General features: G+C 37.1%; 1 protein-coding gene across 1 annotated transcript; it reads left to right on the top strand.

Moving 5' to 3' along the window:
- The first annotated feature begins 6,186 nt into the window (after positions 1–6,186).
- On the top strand, positions 6,187–12,171 carry hoxc1a (homeobox C1a). Its single transcript, XM_058763773.1, has 2 exons — positions 6,187–7,033; positions 11,351–12,171. Exons 1-2 carry the CDS (start codon positions 6,463–6,465, stop codon positions 11,701–11,703), a joined length of 924 nt encoding a protein of 307 aa, XP_058619756.1. The 5' UTR covers positions 6,187–6,462; the 3' UTR covers positions 11,704–12,171.
- Positions 12,172–16,885: the final 4,714 nt, after the last annotated feature.

The following is a 16,885-nucleotide window of genomic DNA, read 5'->3' as shown; positions in this document are numbered from 1 at the left end:
CTACGATGACAATTTCAGACCCCTCCATGATTTCTAAGTGGGAGAACTTGCAAAATAGCAGGGTGTTCAAATACTTATTTTACTCACTGTATCTGATCAAAAATACAGTAAAAACAATATTATAGTGAAACAATTTTACTGTACAGTTTTCTATTTTAATACATTTTCAAATGTAATTTATTCCTGTGCTGCAAAGCTGAATTTTCAGCATCAGTACTTCAGTCTTCAGTGTCACATGTCTTTCTTCACAAATCATTTAAATATACAGATTTGCTGCTTAATATTTTGTAGAAACCATGATAAACTAACATCCAAAAGTTTGGTATACAGTGGGTACGGAAAGTATTCAGACCCCCTTAAATTTTTCACTCTTTGTTATATTGCAGCCATTTGCTAAAATCATTTAAGTTTTTTTTTTTTCTCATTAATGTACACACAGCACCCCATATTGACAGAAAAACAGAATTGTTGACATTTTTGCAGATTTATTAAAAAAGAAAAACTGAAATATCACATGGTCCTAAGTATTCAGACCCTTTGCTCAGTATTTAGTAGAAGCACCCTTTTGATCTAATACAGCCATGAGTCTTTTTGGGAAAGATGCAACAAGTTTTTCACACCTGGATTTGGGGATCCTCTGCCATTCCTCCTTGCAGATCCTCTCCAGTTCTGTCAGGTTGGATGATAAACGTTGGTGGACAGCCATTTTTAGGTCTCTCCAGAGATGCTCAATTGGGTTTAAGTCAGGGCTCTGGCTGGGCCATTCAAGAACAGTCACGGAGTTGTTGTGAAGCCACTCCTTCGTTATTTTAGCTGTGTGCTTAGGGTCATTGTCTTGTTGGAAGGTAAACCTTCGCCCAGTCTGAGGTCCTGAGCACTCTGGAGAAGGTTTTCGTCCAGGATATCCCTGTACTTGGCCGCATTCATCTTTCCCTCGATTGCAACCAGTCGTCCTGTCCCTGCAGCTGAAAAACACCCCACAGCATGATGCTGCCACCACCATGCTTCACTGTTGGGACTGTATTGGACAGGTGATGAGCAGTGCCTGGTTTTCTCCACACATACCGCTTAGAATTAAGGCCAAAAAGTTCTATCTTGGTCTCATCAGACCAGAGAATCTTATTCAGGTGTTTTTTAGCAAACTCCATACGGGCTTTCATGTGTCTTGCACTGAGGAGAGGCTTCCGTCGGGCCACTCTGCCATAAAGCCCCGACTGGTGGAGGGCTGCAGTGATGGTTGACTTTCTACAACTTTCTCCAATCTCCCGACTGCATCTCTGGAGCTCAGCCACAGTGATCTTTGGGTTCTTCTTTACCTCTCTCACCAAGGCTCTTCTCCCCCGATAGCTCAGTTTGGCCGGATGGCCAGCTCTAGGAAGGGTTCTGGTCGTCCCAAACGTCTTCCATTTAAGGATTATGGAGGCTACTGTGCTCTTAGGAACCTTAAGTGCAGCAGAAATCTTTTTGTAACCTTGGCCAGATCTGTGCCTTGCCACAATTCTGTCTCTGAGCTCTTCAGGCAGTTCCTTTGACCTCATGATTCTCATTTGCTCTGACATGCACTGTGAGCTGTAAGGTCTTATATAGACAGGTGTGTGGCTTTCCTAATCAAGTCCAATCAGTATAATCAAACACAGCTGGACTCAAATGAAGGTGTAGAACCATCTCAAGGATGATCAGAAGAAATGGACAGCACCTGGGTTAAATATATGAGTGTCACAGCAAAGGGTCTGAATACTTAGGACCATGTGATATTTCAGTTTTTCTTTTTTAATAAATCTGCAAAAATGTCAACAATTCTGTGTTTTTCTGTCAATATGGGGTGCTGTGTGTACATTAATGAGGAAAAAAAAAGAACTTAAATGATTTTAGCAAATGGCTGCAATATAACAAAGAGTGAAAAATTTAAGGGGGTCTGAATACTTTCCGTACCCACTGTAAGTTGGGGATTTAAAAAAAGAAACATACTTTTATTCAACAAGGACACATTAAATTGATCAAAAGTGACAGTTTATGGCAAAAAAAATAATAAAAAAAATTGTTACAAAAGATTTCTATTTCAAATAAATGCTGTTCTTTAAACTTTCTATAAAAAATCCTGAATGTTTCTACAAAAAAGGACTGTTGCTATAGCATGGACAATAATAACTATTATTAACAACTGAGCACCAATAATGCTTTATAATAGTTGAGCACCAAATCAGAATATCAGAATGATTTCAGAAGTGACATCTAAGAGGTGACACCAGCTTTGCCATCACAGGAATACTTTTTAAAAATATATTCAGAAATGTCATTTGAGGCAGCTAATTGATCTTTTTTAAAACAAGATCAATCTAACATTCAGATTTATCCTGACAAACTTTGCTTTTCTAGTTAAAAATTACAATCATACAAATTTCAGCTAATTTTATTTCTACTTCCTTACGTTGAACTTCAAAATGCAACTCTGCATCCTGTTGGCTGCCTCAATTAAAATACATTCTTAATTCAATTCTGAAAGCTTTCTAGGCCGGACCGCTATTCATTCTGCCTCCTCTCTCTGACGCGTTCCCCAGTGATAAAGTAAGAGGTGTACATGAGTGCATAGATTACCAGCCCTTAACCAATCATCCAGGACAGGTCCACTCTGCATTAGCAGCAATGACCTTACCACCAGTGGTGACAGTCACCTGTCAGCAACATCTCACTCCTGGCATTTTCAGGGCTCAAAGATGAGAAATAATTAGGCCCGACAGTCCTCTAGGGTTAAACCAGGGCTGCGAGTCATCATTCCAGAGCTCTGTCACAGGGGTCATAGGTCAAAATCAGCCAATGATACGACCTCCACATCGTAGCCGTGATCCCACAGCTTGGTGGGAGGATCGCCAAAGACAGATCGGGTTATCAGAGCGAGCTTCCCCTCCGAGAAGAGTGATGCATTCAAATCATAATGAAACCTAACCTGTACCACACTGGTATTTTCATCACCCTGCAGTTATAAAGAGCTGGAGAGGTGAACATGCATGCAATTACTTCAAAGAGAGAGGCATGTGCTTCAAATGCACACGTTATAATAGATAGTAGATGACAGGATGTGGCTGGAAACGGCTCAGATGTGGCAAGCTGGTATTATTTGGGCTCTTTCCAGTCAATAAGGAAAATGAATGTTCCCTCACCTTATTATGAACACAAGCTGAGACTGTTTTCCTGTCATCCGTCCTGGCAAAACACGCGTACTGATGGGACACAAGCTGTTTGGAACTGAAGGGGGGACGCTTGCGATGACTTGTTTACCCGGAGCCTTTCAACTGAGGTCAAACGTCTGTAGAAAACACATGGAGGCATGTTGAACACCGCTTCCCCTCACGATTTATACTAATCAAACATATGGCATGAGGAGAAACGAATAAACCCTTAATATTTGATCTCTATAAAATGAGAGTAAATAACATTAAAATTCAGTTTAAATCCATTGTAAATTCAGCCTCGAGCAAATTTATCTTATCTGGACTATAAAAAAGTGTGTATAATCTTATTGAGGTGGAGCAGTGCACACACCTGGTTTTTTTCTTCCCTACCCTGCAGTCAAACACTTCTGCAACTCCTGCCTCACACCCCCCAAACCCCCCTATCCCCACCTCCTCATGCTGAAACCCATTACAGAAATACAATTTCTAATGCCTTCACACAGGCCCGCGATCGACTGCAAACAAATTTATATTCAGCCCGTAAACAGAGAGCAGCAGAGATTTATTTATTGAGCGGAGAGGAGAGAAACAAGCTAGCGCGTGAACCCTGGGTAACCCCACAGCTGACATGAAGATGGATAAGTGTACCATGCAAATGTACAGAGGGAAGGGATATATTGCACTCCGTCATTCAGTGCATTGCTGCCCGTAGAATTCCATTTATTCTTCCAGCTGGGACCAGATCTCTGGGGTTGCGAGTGCACAGTTATACATTGTTGATTATTTGAGATTGTTTTTTAATCACTGCAGAGCCCTAGTAAAACTCTTTATTGGTCATATAAGCAGAAATCTCTCCTTCTGTCCTGTGCAGTAGTTCAAATGCATTCACATTGACAGTTTAAATGCAAACAGTATCATAACTATCAGGTCTATTATCATTTTGCTATTTTTTGATCTGCTTTCCTAATGAACATTTTCCATTTAATTACTAAATCACAATTTAAAATCCAACTAAAATTATCATAGTGACCTCGTTTGTAATCTTGAAGCTCAATATGACATTAGCAACACCACCTTGAGTCCAATTTCTAGATACAGAAAATTAGCCATAATGGATTCAATGCATACATTTTGTGTCCCACAAGAATGAATGTAAATGAACTTATAGCCGAGACTGTTGTTTCTGTACATGTTTAAGTATTTCTATTTTCTGACTTTGACCAATGTTGAAATCTTTTGAACCAATAAGAGCTACTGGAAGGAGAGACCTTAAAGACCACATGTATTATGGCTAAATAGATTTGAGAGTGTTGTACTGCTGATAACCTCTAAAGGTCATATCTCTGGTGTTCTCTGTCTAATGCTCTATGACTTTGGTCAAACTTTTTGGAATGTCATCTGTAAAATATTATGGAATGTGCATGTAAAATTTTAGACATGCGAACAGTTAAGATTAACACAATAGGGTTTTAAAAGTGCAAATGCACACTTGGTACCTTAAGGAACTATTTCTTAAAATTTGACTTAAATTAAGATGTTACCATATGATGCACATTTAAGGTTAACTGAAAACAATTAAATAATAATGATTAACTGTGCTTTAATCGTCATATTCCATACATACATAAGTTTAATAGGCTGATTTAATTATTGCACATGACGTTACAAACATTTAAATCTTATTTTAACAAAGAAAGAAAAAAGGAGAGAGAGAGAAAGCACGCTGTAATATTTAGGATCTTTTTTAGGATTCTCGTCGAAAGTAAAAGAGGCTGGTCAAAAACTTCGTAAAAGGCTGCATATAGGATACTAGCCTATTCCTGTTATTATTTTATTACTGTTTTTAATTTCAGGCATTTATTTGAAATTACGAGAATGTAACGAAATAATAAAGTATTTGAAAAAGTTTTTTTTTACAGTATATTTTTATACAGTATATAAAAGCCAGCATGTCTATAATAAAGTTTAGCATAAAACGACGCAACTTTTATAGGCTTATCTTAATAAAACTCTTTGCACATTGCTTTAGCTTTTAATTTATTATTATTTTATGAAACTATGAACTATTCAACGAATTACATTATTTAATAATCTTGTCAGTTTGGCTTGCCATTTGTTAAGAAAGAATAAATAAATCTTAACCTGAAAATGAAATACTTTTTTGTATAAAGCGGTTCATTATTGCTGGGGAGGCAGCTGCTAATTATCATTTGACCGACGAATGACCTGCAACGACAGCTGTTTAGAGCACATATAATCACTCAGAGATCACATACAATGACCTGATAATTCCCTTTTAACATCATTTCAGCTGTTATGTTAGATTCCCTATGGTCTAGAATTCCAAAGAGAGTTTCAGTTTTTGTAGGAGATATCTTTGAGTTTGATAAACAGATCGGAATATGAAAGAAGATGGTCGAAAAGAGCCCAAGAAAGGAATGCGAGTGTTAACGTGGCTTACCGGGATGAGTAAAGGCCTGAGAGCTAGGGGGACATTTCTAAGTTTTTTCTTTTCTTTTTTTTTAAGTTCCAATGAGCGACAAACGCCAAGCTTTTAAAAAAAAGCGTGAACCACAAAATCCATGCCTTTCTTATTAACAACTATTGACAATGGCTTAAGACCTTATTCCCTAAGCTTTATGCATTTCGGTTATAAGCTAAAACAGCTATACTGACTAAAAAGTCATTGATTTTCTGTAAGTGCTAATTTGAAATATGGACTGGGCCTTCTGAAAACACACACAAAATGTTCCGCCAAATTTGTACCGAAACTTTAAATTAAAACACAATACATGGCCTGTCAGTTGAGTAAATTAAAATAACATTATCTGGAGAACAGAAATTATTGTCTGGATCTAAAAACAAACCGTTTATTTGTGTTCTAAATGTCACAAATGCCTTGACGTTTATGCAAAGTTCTCAGCAAAATGAAGTGCGCTTTAATAAAATTCAATATTATCCATTATGAAATGAAGTACTGATGTTGACACCCCCCACCCGCACACGCGCGGGCACGCACACTCCACGAGACCTTATTAGCAGGTCAAATAAGTCGTTCAAACTTGCTTGCTTTGGTAAATTAACGCTCACTCAGATGAGGGAGATGTCCGGCTATTGGCCAAGAGTTAGAGGGCACGTCATCCCCATCCATCACCGATCGAATGTTTCTACAAGGCATGTCCCTGTCTAGATCGGTGCCTCTGTCCTTTTGCGCGCTATGTGTGGCGTCTGTGGATGGAGTTTCTGTCGCGTCCATCCTTGGATGAAAATCTGGAATATATGAGATGCGGTCATGAATTCTTATCAAGGGTTCAGGGACACAACGTCACTGTTCATCAAGGGCTATCATGCTACTGGAGTAATGCGTCTGCATCAGGACCACGGAGCTACTACTGACTTCCCAGGCAGAGAGGAGGGACATGTCAACACCGAGGCGGATTTTCTTCGGTATCATTTCACGAATCTCAGTGCCACGGCCACAGGCGCGTGTTCAAAGCCCTGTGAGGACCCTGGCCGTGCTAACTCGACCAGACCCCCCTTCCCCCATAATCAAGATTTCTATAGACCAGTGCACCCCATCCGACCCCAAGTCCCCTCCTTCCAAAGCTGTCGTGAGCAGGGTCTCTCCAGAACGGGCTTCTCGCCCTCTTCAGACACTTTCAGAACTTTCTCCGGCGCGCATTGTGAACTCGGCCCTGTCAACAACACACACCTCGATGTGCGCACATGCGACGGCCCAGTGCTTCACCCTGCAGTTGAGGACAATAATACCAGACACGAGGCTCTAAACACGTTCAATGAGACATGGCAAAGCGGAAAGACATTCGATTGGATGAGAGTGAGGAGAAATCAATCCCGTACAGGTAAGTTGACCAGTTTTCTAGTTTGATGAACTTTTTTGCGACGCACCCTTACAGCTAAGTGATGCATTGACCGAGTGTAGTACATCTCTGCCTTTTTAGCTTTAAAAATCCTAGTGGCGTGATTTAAATATCTTATGCTTATTGTTTTTTTCAGTTTTCTCTGACTGAAAGTATACTATTAGGACAAGAACTTTTCAGCAAGCAGAAATGAATCCTTGGAGGTGGAGCTATGTGTGTGTACAAGTTTGGCTGTATTAGCGAAGGCCATATTTTTTTTAATGTACCAACAAATACAGTGAAACATAATAATTTGTGAGAACATTTTAAGTGTTATGCATTATCTGACTCATTATATCAGCCAAATAATGTTTTACTTTAAATTTACCCATATCAACAGGTTTGAATAAACAGTTAGGTTTAGGGTTTAGCAAATATTATAACCTAAAAACCTTAATTTGCATGAAAAATTCAATGTTATATGCTAAAGTAGTTCATATATATATATATATATATACACACATGCATGCCTCACAATAGTAGCAAAAGTATTAAGCTGATTATGAAACTGACTCCATCCTGTGCAGATGTGGCATGTATCAGGGCCAGGGAGTTCTTGCTTCACAAATCAGGCTGCCTGCCTGCTGAAAACCTTTAAAAATTTAAGGAGAGTGTAATATATAAGATCTGCTCTGGTGCTTAAATGGGTCAGCAACAACATGCCAGGCAAAATTCCTCCATTTTTATAAATAGAACATTCCATTCTATTCTATTTTGAATGTTCATCCCCTTAAAATCCTCTCATTGACGAGAAACAGCCCAGGCCATATTTAAAGGAGTCCAGCACCCCCTAGCTCTCCATTCAGAGCCAAATAAACTTCAGAGGAACACTTTTCCTCGACAGAGCCCTAAATCTTAATAGAGACCAATGTTTATATGCTGCAATTAATTTTCTATATTGAATGTCGGAAAATGTCTGTCAGAATCTCAGCGTAATCCTTAACCGGAGTAATGATCGGATAGGTCTGCATTTAATGCAGTTCAAATGTGAGTTACTTGACATGTGCTCATAAAATGTCACGCTCAATGACATTTGACCTGTATTATGTCAAAGTATTTCATGTTTGTTGTGAGAGCTGTGCGTTAAATTGTGAATCGCTCGTCCCCCTCAATAAATCACAATATATGTAATAGGTTGATGGTAAAACCAAGAAGAGCCCTGTTTGATTTGTCATTTCCTACGAATCAGTAATACAGCATTCATATGGTTTCCAGACTGTCAAGGAGAAGAATGTCTGGCCAGGCCACACTGATGATCTAAAATAACTCACAGGCAAATATGTCAGCGAAAAGGTCATTTCGGGCTGTATCGCCCAGCGTATGAACAGCAGCTGTGGTCAGGAAATAGGATGGAGAGGCCTGCTTTATCAAATCCCAAAAGCTTGAATGGTGGCAAGGCCAAGAGTTTACCATTTGTTTACTGTATTGCAGCTTCTGCTGTTTGTTTTTCTCCTGCCTGTCCACCCACATTCAGAGACACAAGAAAGAGGCATTGCTTGTCATCGGGTACAATACATATTAGGAAGAAAGTTGGGGCCAAACAACTTTGGATTTACATTGACTTTTATTTGTATGCATACAGTTTGGAACGACATGAGAGTGAGTGAATGACAATTTCATTTTTGGGTCAACTTTCCCTTTAAAGAGGAGTAAGTTGTGACCTTCCCTCTGTGTGGTTAATGTCTTTGGATTTATCGCAAGCCTTATGGAGAAAGCGTTGTATGATGATATATGAGAGGTCTGTCAACAAGTGCTTAAGATAATACTCACATCAACACAGCAGCCAAAGTCAAATGTTAAATGGTAGGGTGAATGTTTATTGTCTGCTCTGTTACTTAAGTTCATTATGACGTAATGACAAAAGGAAAAGAAAAAAAATTGTTATAGGGAAAGCCATATTAAAGGGGTAGTTCACCCAAAAATTTTATTTTGGTGATCCGTAACTGTGTGGCTTTAATTTTTTTGCAAAACACTGGAATTTTTTCCACAGAAGAAAGAAAGTCATACAGTTTTGGGATTCCACTAGGGAGAGTAAATGATGGCAGTGTTTTCATTTTTAGGTGAACTATCCCTTTAAGTGAGAGATTCCATGCATTGTGAGGGTTATTGTTCTTACTGGGCAACATCAAAATGTTTCCTATACTCAACATGAATAAAAGCTTATACAGAGTGTCTGACTGGATCCCCCAGTACAGTGCACATAGTCCCCGTGCGTCATTCTTCAATTATACCCTGACAGCACCTGAATTACTGTGGGCTGGATGCCCAGATGACCGAGGCAATCTGTATCGATCCCCCCCCCGTTCCCCTGCTCTCTTTTAGGCTTAGTGGGCCACGTCATCCCTCTGGCTGGCTGGCCATTTCCAAGTTTGCAAGTCATTCCTCAAATGTTTCGTTTGATTCCTTTATGCCTTCGGGCGACTGCCAATTCTATTATCCAGTTACTCATTCATCAGTGTTTTCATGCACACTTTTTTATTTCCTAAGGAAATTGCTTAATTACTTCATATTTGTCAGTGAATGCACTGATTGTTAGAACGTCCCTTGTGAATATTAGTGGTGACCCTACAATTGCTTTTTTCATCTCTCTGTTTACTTTCATTTGCACGGCGAGAGTGAGATAAAGATTGCTTTCGAAATCAACTGTATAATCAACTGTTTGTGCTCTGAGCCTGAAGAGAAAGAGTGAGGGCTTGCTATTAGTGACACATAGAGTTTATTCAGGTTATTGGAGAGCGTTTTAATTGACTTCATGCAAGAAAATACAAGACAAAAGCAAATAAACGTGCAATGTTTTGGTTGCAATAACAAAAGCAAGTCTTTTAGCCAGATATTAGGGCTTTTTGTGATTGCAACCAAAACACTGTGCAATTATGTGACTTTTGTCTTTGTATGTCCTCCGTCTGTTCAAACTGTAGGTCCTTGACTGCAGTGACATGACTACAAAACACACTCTCACACACACTCATACACATGGTGTGCAGATGGCACAGAGGTTAGAGAGACACTTGCAACTGTAGCAGTATGTGAGGGCTCAATGCGTCTCTATCACTCCAGGGGATTTTCCCGCCTGATCCCTGTGTGTGTGCCTTAAAGGAATGTGCAACTTCCTGTGTGCTTCCAAAAGCAAACACCACAAGCAAACAACAAAACACGAGCTTGATTTCCATTAAAACAGCTGTTAGTTGACTAGCTCGGTTAAACTGCAGATTTAGTGCTATTCTAAATTAACAAAGAAAGGCAGATTTGGATGCAGTTGGTTTTCAATTAATTTGCAGGGCATACTAGGCTGGGCAGAGTAGTCGTGTAGCACCAAACTGCAAAGCAGCATCTTTGGCAGATTTTTATGGCATGCTGTGATGGACAGTACGTCTGGCCCCTGTCCCGCAGTCATCTGTGAGGTGCAAACAGACAGACAGTCCACTACTTAGCTCATAAAGACTTTTAAACACACTGGAAACCTGGCAAATAATATTTCTGCTATTGAAAACAAAAATGTTAAATCAAAATGTGATTACGATTGCTAAAAGTTGTGCTTGCTAAGTCTGTAAGAATATATTTTGAATATATCTAAACAAACTCATCAAAATTGATTTTACTTTACTTTCTCTTACAAAACAGTACGAATATCTTAAACTTAAATGTAAAGGCATATTTAGTGATCATACTGGTTCAAATATCACTGTTAAACTCACTTTTAATCAGTCGAACATAGACTTTGATACTGCATTCTATCTACTATCTATCTATTTTATAGAGGTCTTTTAACATAATTATTTAATATCGAATTATTTTTAGACAGTAGGGCACAATATGATTTTAATAGTATTTTATTTTACCTTATATAATTTATGCACACATTTTACATTGATAACGTGCCGTTTTGTACATAAGAGTAGATAATTTGGTTTCCAGTTGCGCGCCTTGAAATAAAAAAGCATCATTAATAAATGCCAATGATAGTTTATATGCATATTTAGCAATTGTGTAATTGAATATATTAACAGTGAAATAAAAATTGACGTGTTTTCTTTAACGTGTTTTTTCAACAATTTGATTCGATCTAAGATTATAAAAATTCTAATTTTTTATGAAACACTGTCATTCTGTTTTAAAATATAATTTTTTTGTTAAGCTGTACAAATGTAAAGTAGCATGCAGTGATGTCAAGAACTGCATTTTACAGTGAATCTTTATTCGCTTGCTTGTTAAAAATATAAAGTTGATGTTTTATTAATATTTATTGCATTGCCTTCACAGCTAAGATATATCTGGACCCGGAGCTGAAGACGGACCACGGACGAGATCCTGAGGAGGACCCCTCGAGTGGAGCACCGCGAACAAATTTTACAACCAAACAACTCACAGAACTGGAAAAGGAGTTTCATTTCAACAAATATTTGACTCGAGCTAGACGGACAGAGATCGCAAACAGTCTCCAGCTGAGCGAAACACAAGTGAAGATCTGGTTTCAAAACAGACGCATGAAACAGAAGAAAATGCTGCGGGAAGGCCTATTTCCAGGACTAATGCTGATTTCTGGGTGTGATGAGGACTCGAAAAAAACTGACACTTGTTCATCTCCTGACAAAAGATCATTTCTGGTAGGGTAAGATTGTGGGACGGCTGCCATAGGCTACACTAAAATCTGATCGATCACTTGAATATCATGCGTTATGACAAGAGAGTGAACGATTAAAATATATTTACACACCCAAAATGAAGTAGGCTATGCCACCAAACATAAATATTTATTCGTCGATACAACTGTTTAAGAAAATAAAGCAGTAACTCGCTATGGTAAAATATTGTTTACTCACCTGTTACTCGCCTGGAGAAATCTTGATTTAATTCAAATGCACTTTATAGGTATTTCTCATTTAAAATGTTATAATTGTTTATATGCTATAAGTGTTTTTCATTTTGAATCTGCTCCTGTTATTAAAGATCAGAAAATCAATCGTTAATAGCCTATTAATAGATCTCATCAAGGTCGAAAAATCAACCAGGGTTTAGGGCAAAAGTGCCACAAGTGACGAAAATGCCCCAAATATTTTAAACATAGAAAAAGGAGAGAAAATGCAAGGGAAAAACTTTTTATATATATATATATATATATATATATATTTTTTTTTTTTTTTTTTTTTTCACTAAACTATATTTAATGCCGTTACATCACAGGCATATCTAGTTAGTGTGGGTTTAAAATATTTGACTAAAATGTACAGCATACAGTATGTTTTATGTATGACACACAGACAATACCCTCACAAAATTAAAAATGCCCCGGGGGCGATTATCGCTTATTAATAAAAAATAATTCTGACACTGGTCTCATCTGATTATAATTCCCGGCTCTAAAACAAAACCGTGTTAACTGGTTGTATTCGTCAAAGCATCTCTAAATAATAATGCATTTATTTTTTAATTTATAAGCAGCGAACTGAATATCTCAGCAAAAGTAGGCTATTTTTATTACATTAGCTTACTTTTTTTTATTATTATTATTATTTTTTTTTAAGTATATATATGCGTGGACTAAAACATTCTAACTTGCATGTATACGCGAACAGATTTAGTTTGTTAAAAATCTAATATTTAGACGTCAGGCTGCACACACTTTAGAAACACTCAACAGGTTTGCTGCTGTTTCGCAGACATACTGTGTCTGTCATTTTCATGCTGCTTGTGCTTTTATCTGCAAATAAAGAGCGCCGCACGATGATCGGTGATACTCGTCTTTCTAAATAATGGCGAAAAGCTGTCAACGTACAAAGTGCCTCCACTTAGCCGTGTATTTTCACCAATTTATTGCTGGAAGAGGTTAAATCGAGTGCCACGGGTTGAACCTTCTGATACCAACTCCTCATTTTGATAGCATCAAAGCAGTGCATTGAGAGCCAGAAAAACGGTGGAGGAATGAAGTGAGGCTTTTTGTGAATTTTTAAACACGTTTACATTTTGATTGCATATAGACTCGGAGTGTATTTTATTCAGACGGCATACTTTATCAAAATAATTTAACTCTAAAATGCTTTGGAGATATTTGCCCTGCATAATCCTAAACCTTTTTTTTTGTCCCCGTGCTATTCGATGTACATGGACAGAAATAATTGCTGGAATTATCTGGAACGAGAGAGGGGATTATCGACATTTCGAAACGATCGATTTATCGATGTGATGTGGATTTAAGTTGATTGACTTTTAATTGATTTGCCTTGATGGGTTGAATAATTACAGCATTTGAATGAAAGCCATCTTTTTCATTTCACTCATTTATTGTTTTCATTATTAATATAATGCACAGTAAAATAAAAAGGCTACATGTTAGATTCTTCACAATATTAATCTACAAAACAATAAATGAGATATTTTTCGCTGCATGAAAATTTCAAAATATTATTTTAATTTGAAGGGTTTTGCCCCCTTATATCAAAACAAGCAAATTCTCTAACACAAGCACTACAGTCTCATAAAGAGAAAAAAATGATCTGAACCGTGAAAATGAGTCTTGTTAAATATTAAACGTCCTTAAAATGTTCCAGCAGCCGAGATGCGTTAATCAAACAAACAATATAAAGGCCAATCAAATTAATTGAAATAAACGTTCCTCGAGAGGGCTTGTTTGAAATATTTTTGGAGGGCTCGGGCCTACTAAAAACATATCATCTCGCCATATTAACAATATGCACGAAGCACGACTCGCATGCCTGAGCCTGCTAATATATGCAGTTACTCCAGAGTTCACCTTTCACCTCTTGACCTCTGTTTTGCCTCGAGACAGCAGTGACCCGGTCAGTGGCTCACAGAGAAAAGGCTGCATTATTAATTTTGTTGCCCTTGCGGTGTCTTCACACTTCTTTCAATTTTTAAAATGTTTAAATCTCATGTTACAGTGTAGGCTTCTAATTAAAGCTGTGCAAAATGGTTTAGAAAGATACATTTAATAACAGTAAAACCATCAACCGATAGCATTAGTATTATTATTCCTAATAATAAATCGTATTATAATAATTGTTTTAACCTATACGTTTTGTTTATATTATTTGCTGCATAATCTTTTCAGGTAAAGTTTTTTATACGACCTGGAAAAAAAAAGTCAAAGCTGGGATTTAAACAAAGACGCTTTTATAATCCTCTTTTTATTGCCGAAGAAATTCAGAACCCTCAAAGCACTTTTTGTTTCATTTTTTAAATTACATTATTAACTAGATATATGATTATTATTTTTATGCGCTTTTAAGCGTGAATGCGAACTTAATGTTCTCAGGTTTAGGAAAGAGAAAAGCATAGGCTTGTTTACGATACTGTAGATTCCTCCTCGAAACGTTTGACGCGTGAAAATTTACAGCGTTCAGGAAGGAAGTTTTCCTCTATAGTATAGCTCATTAGATTTCACCTACACAAACCGATGTGCATTTTAGCTCCGTTACATCCGCACGCAGGAGCTTAATGCCCACGTTATGGCACGTGGGTGCAGAAATTGATAACGCGATAGGATCAAATATAATCCTCACTGCACTGTTGCATTTTACTCAGTAATTGAGTGGAAACGATATTACCTCGCTTATAGCGATGCTCTTATGATGACCAAAGCCATATATTATGTTCTGTATTAGAGGCCTAATATCAGTTGAGTCTGAGTGAGCAGCAATGACTCTAGATGCAAATACACAAGAAATGTTATATTGCTACAAGTGTCAACCACACAAAATGAAAACACATTCTTTTTGTTTTCTTCATTTGTTATTTTGCCTTAAGGAGTAACTAAATGTGTTAATCAATTAATAAAACAAGTAAATCAATAAATAATTACTATTTTATTTTATATTAAGTTTTAACCAGCTAATAAAAAATAAATAAAATGAAGGAAACAACAACAGTAATAATTTATATCATTTATACTTAATGATATATTATTATTTATTTTGTAGGTTTAACAAAATGTTATTAAGTGCTAATTGATTAATAAAAATAAAATAAAATTAAGTAAAAATAAAAAAACGATAATAATTTATATTTAATGATATATAAATAATGAGATTTTATTTTTGTTTGTTTGTTTGTTGGTTTAACAAAATGTTATACTGACACTGGCATCAAGTTCATGCAAAAGTGTACACCAGAAGTTTTAGAAAATGCAACTTCATTTATTGTTCACATATTCCTATATCATAAAATAATGTCATATACAGTATGCAAAGACATGCATTCAAAAATGAACACAACATAAGTTTCCTCATCTTAGTTGATGCAACTTTAATCTACATGAGCATATTTAAAAAAAATAACAATTATACAAAATCTGTGCTTATGCCTTTTAACATAATACACTGATATAGATTCATATTTAATCTAGATAAACAATTTCACAGCCATCTAAATTTAATGCTAAATTATTAGAATGCTTGTAGAGGAAAAATAAAATCATAGTTGTATTTACATTCATGACAGAATACTTAAAATGCTGAAATTCTCAAAACATTTTTAGACATATATAGAATATTGCCAACTGGCTATTTTAAAATATAGTTGTCTGCATGCTGTCCTTTTTAGAAGGCACTGCATGTCTCACTTATGTGGCTGCTTCTGATGGGTGGTCCTTAAAATGGCTGGTTACTATTGTACACTAACAAAAGGAGACACAGAGCTTCCAACACCTCTTCACATCCCACACACAGTCTCCATTACAAACAGACATTGTATCAGTTTCCTTTGCACTGCAACCAGTAAAATAAAGAACTGATACTCAATTGTTTGCTTGTCAACGGCACACATAAAGGAGGAAGGTAGAGGGAAGGTCTTAAGGCACCTTGCATATATATATATATAACGCACAGGGCGTGTGCACGCAGACCATTTTCTAGCCCTCATTTCTCCTACCATTTACGACTCCTGAGAACAGATGTTTGGGGACAGCTTACAGCCTCAGCGAATTTCTGTGTACAAAGCAAACAGCAGCACTCAGCACTTCTAGCTGGCTAAGAAATTGCGCTCCCGGAGAAGGGGGAGGGGGAGCATGAAGCCCAGGGTCTAGGAATCCGAATGAGGCAGAGAACAGGCGACGCTTACCGAGGTGAAACTGTGTCAAGGTTACATTCAGGGCTTTTTGCAATTAAATCGATGTACTACAATCTTGAAAATAAAGGTTCTTTGATGGCATTGATGGTTCCATGACGAACCTTCAACATCCACTCAATCTTTCTGATGGAAAAAAAGGTTCCTTATAGTGGAAAAAGGTCATTCAGATTAATAAAATTATCTTCTTCTTTAAAAAATCGAATGTTTTTCACACCAAGAAAAAAAAATTATTTTAATAATTGTTCACTGAAAGGTTCTTTCGGGAACCAAAATGGCAGTTCAATACTCTTGAAACTAAAGGTTCTTTATTGACAAATGGAGCCTTTCCAATGGACACAATGTACTTTTAAGTGGGCAAAAGGTTATTTATATTATTAAAATTGGTTCTTTTAAGAATTGTTCACTGAAAGGTTCTTTGGGGAACCAAAATGGTGGTTCTACACTCTTAAGAAAAAGAAAAGTTTTTTTACTGCCATTTTTTTAACATCAATGGAATCTTTCCAATGGACAAAAGGTTCTTTATATTATAAAAAAAAATTTCATGGTTCTTTTAAGAAATGTTCACTAAATGGTTATCTGGGGGAAACCGCCTTTTGAATCCTTTATTTTTAAGAGCGTAGTTGATTGTGATAGTGCAACTCACTTGTCTCTATGAGCTGGCATATATAAAGGAGGCATTTATGTGTGGATTCTGGGAAACAAGCGCTGACCTCT

Source organism: Onychostoma macrolepis, chromosome 23 (genome assembly GCF_012432095.1).
Source record: "Onychostoma macrolepis isolate SWU-2019 chromosome 23, ASM1243209v1, whole genome shotgun sequence".
NCBI lineage: Eukaryota > Metazoa > Chordata > Actinopteri > Cypriniformes > Cyprinidae > Onychostoma > Onychostoma macrolepis.
The sequence above is the reverse complement of the archived record's forward strand: the minus strand, read 5'-3'. Positions and strand labels throughout refer to the sequence as shown.

Bases quoted from the DNA above. Each gene is read 5' to 3' on its own strand.
- hoxc1a (XM_058763773.1), top strand. From the start codon at position 6,463: ATGAATTCTTATCAAGGGTTCAGGGACACAACGTCACTGTTCATCAAG. The intron at 7,034-11,350 runs GTAAGTTGACCA...TTGCCTTCACAG, and splicing joins GAGAAATCAATCCCGTACAG to CTAAGATATATCTGGACCCG.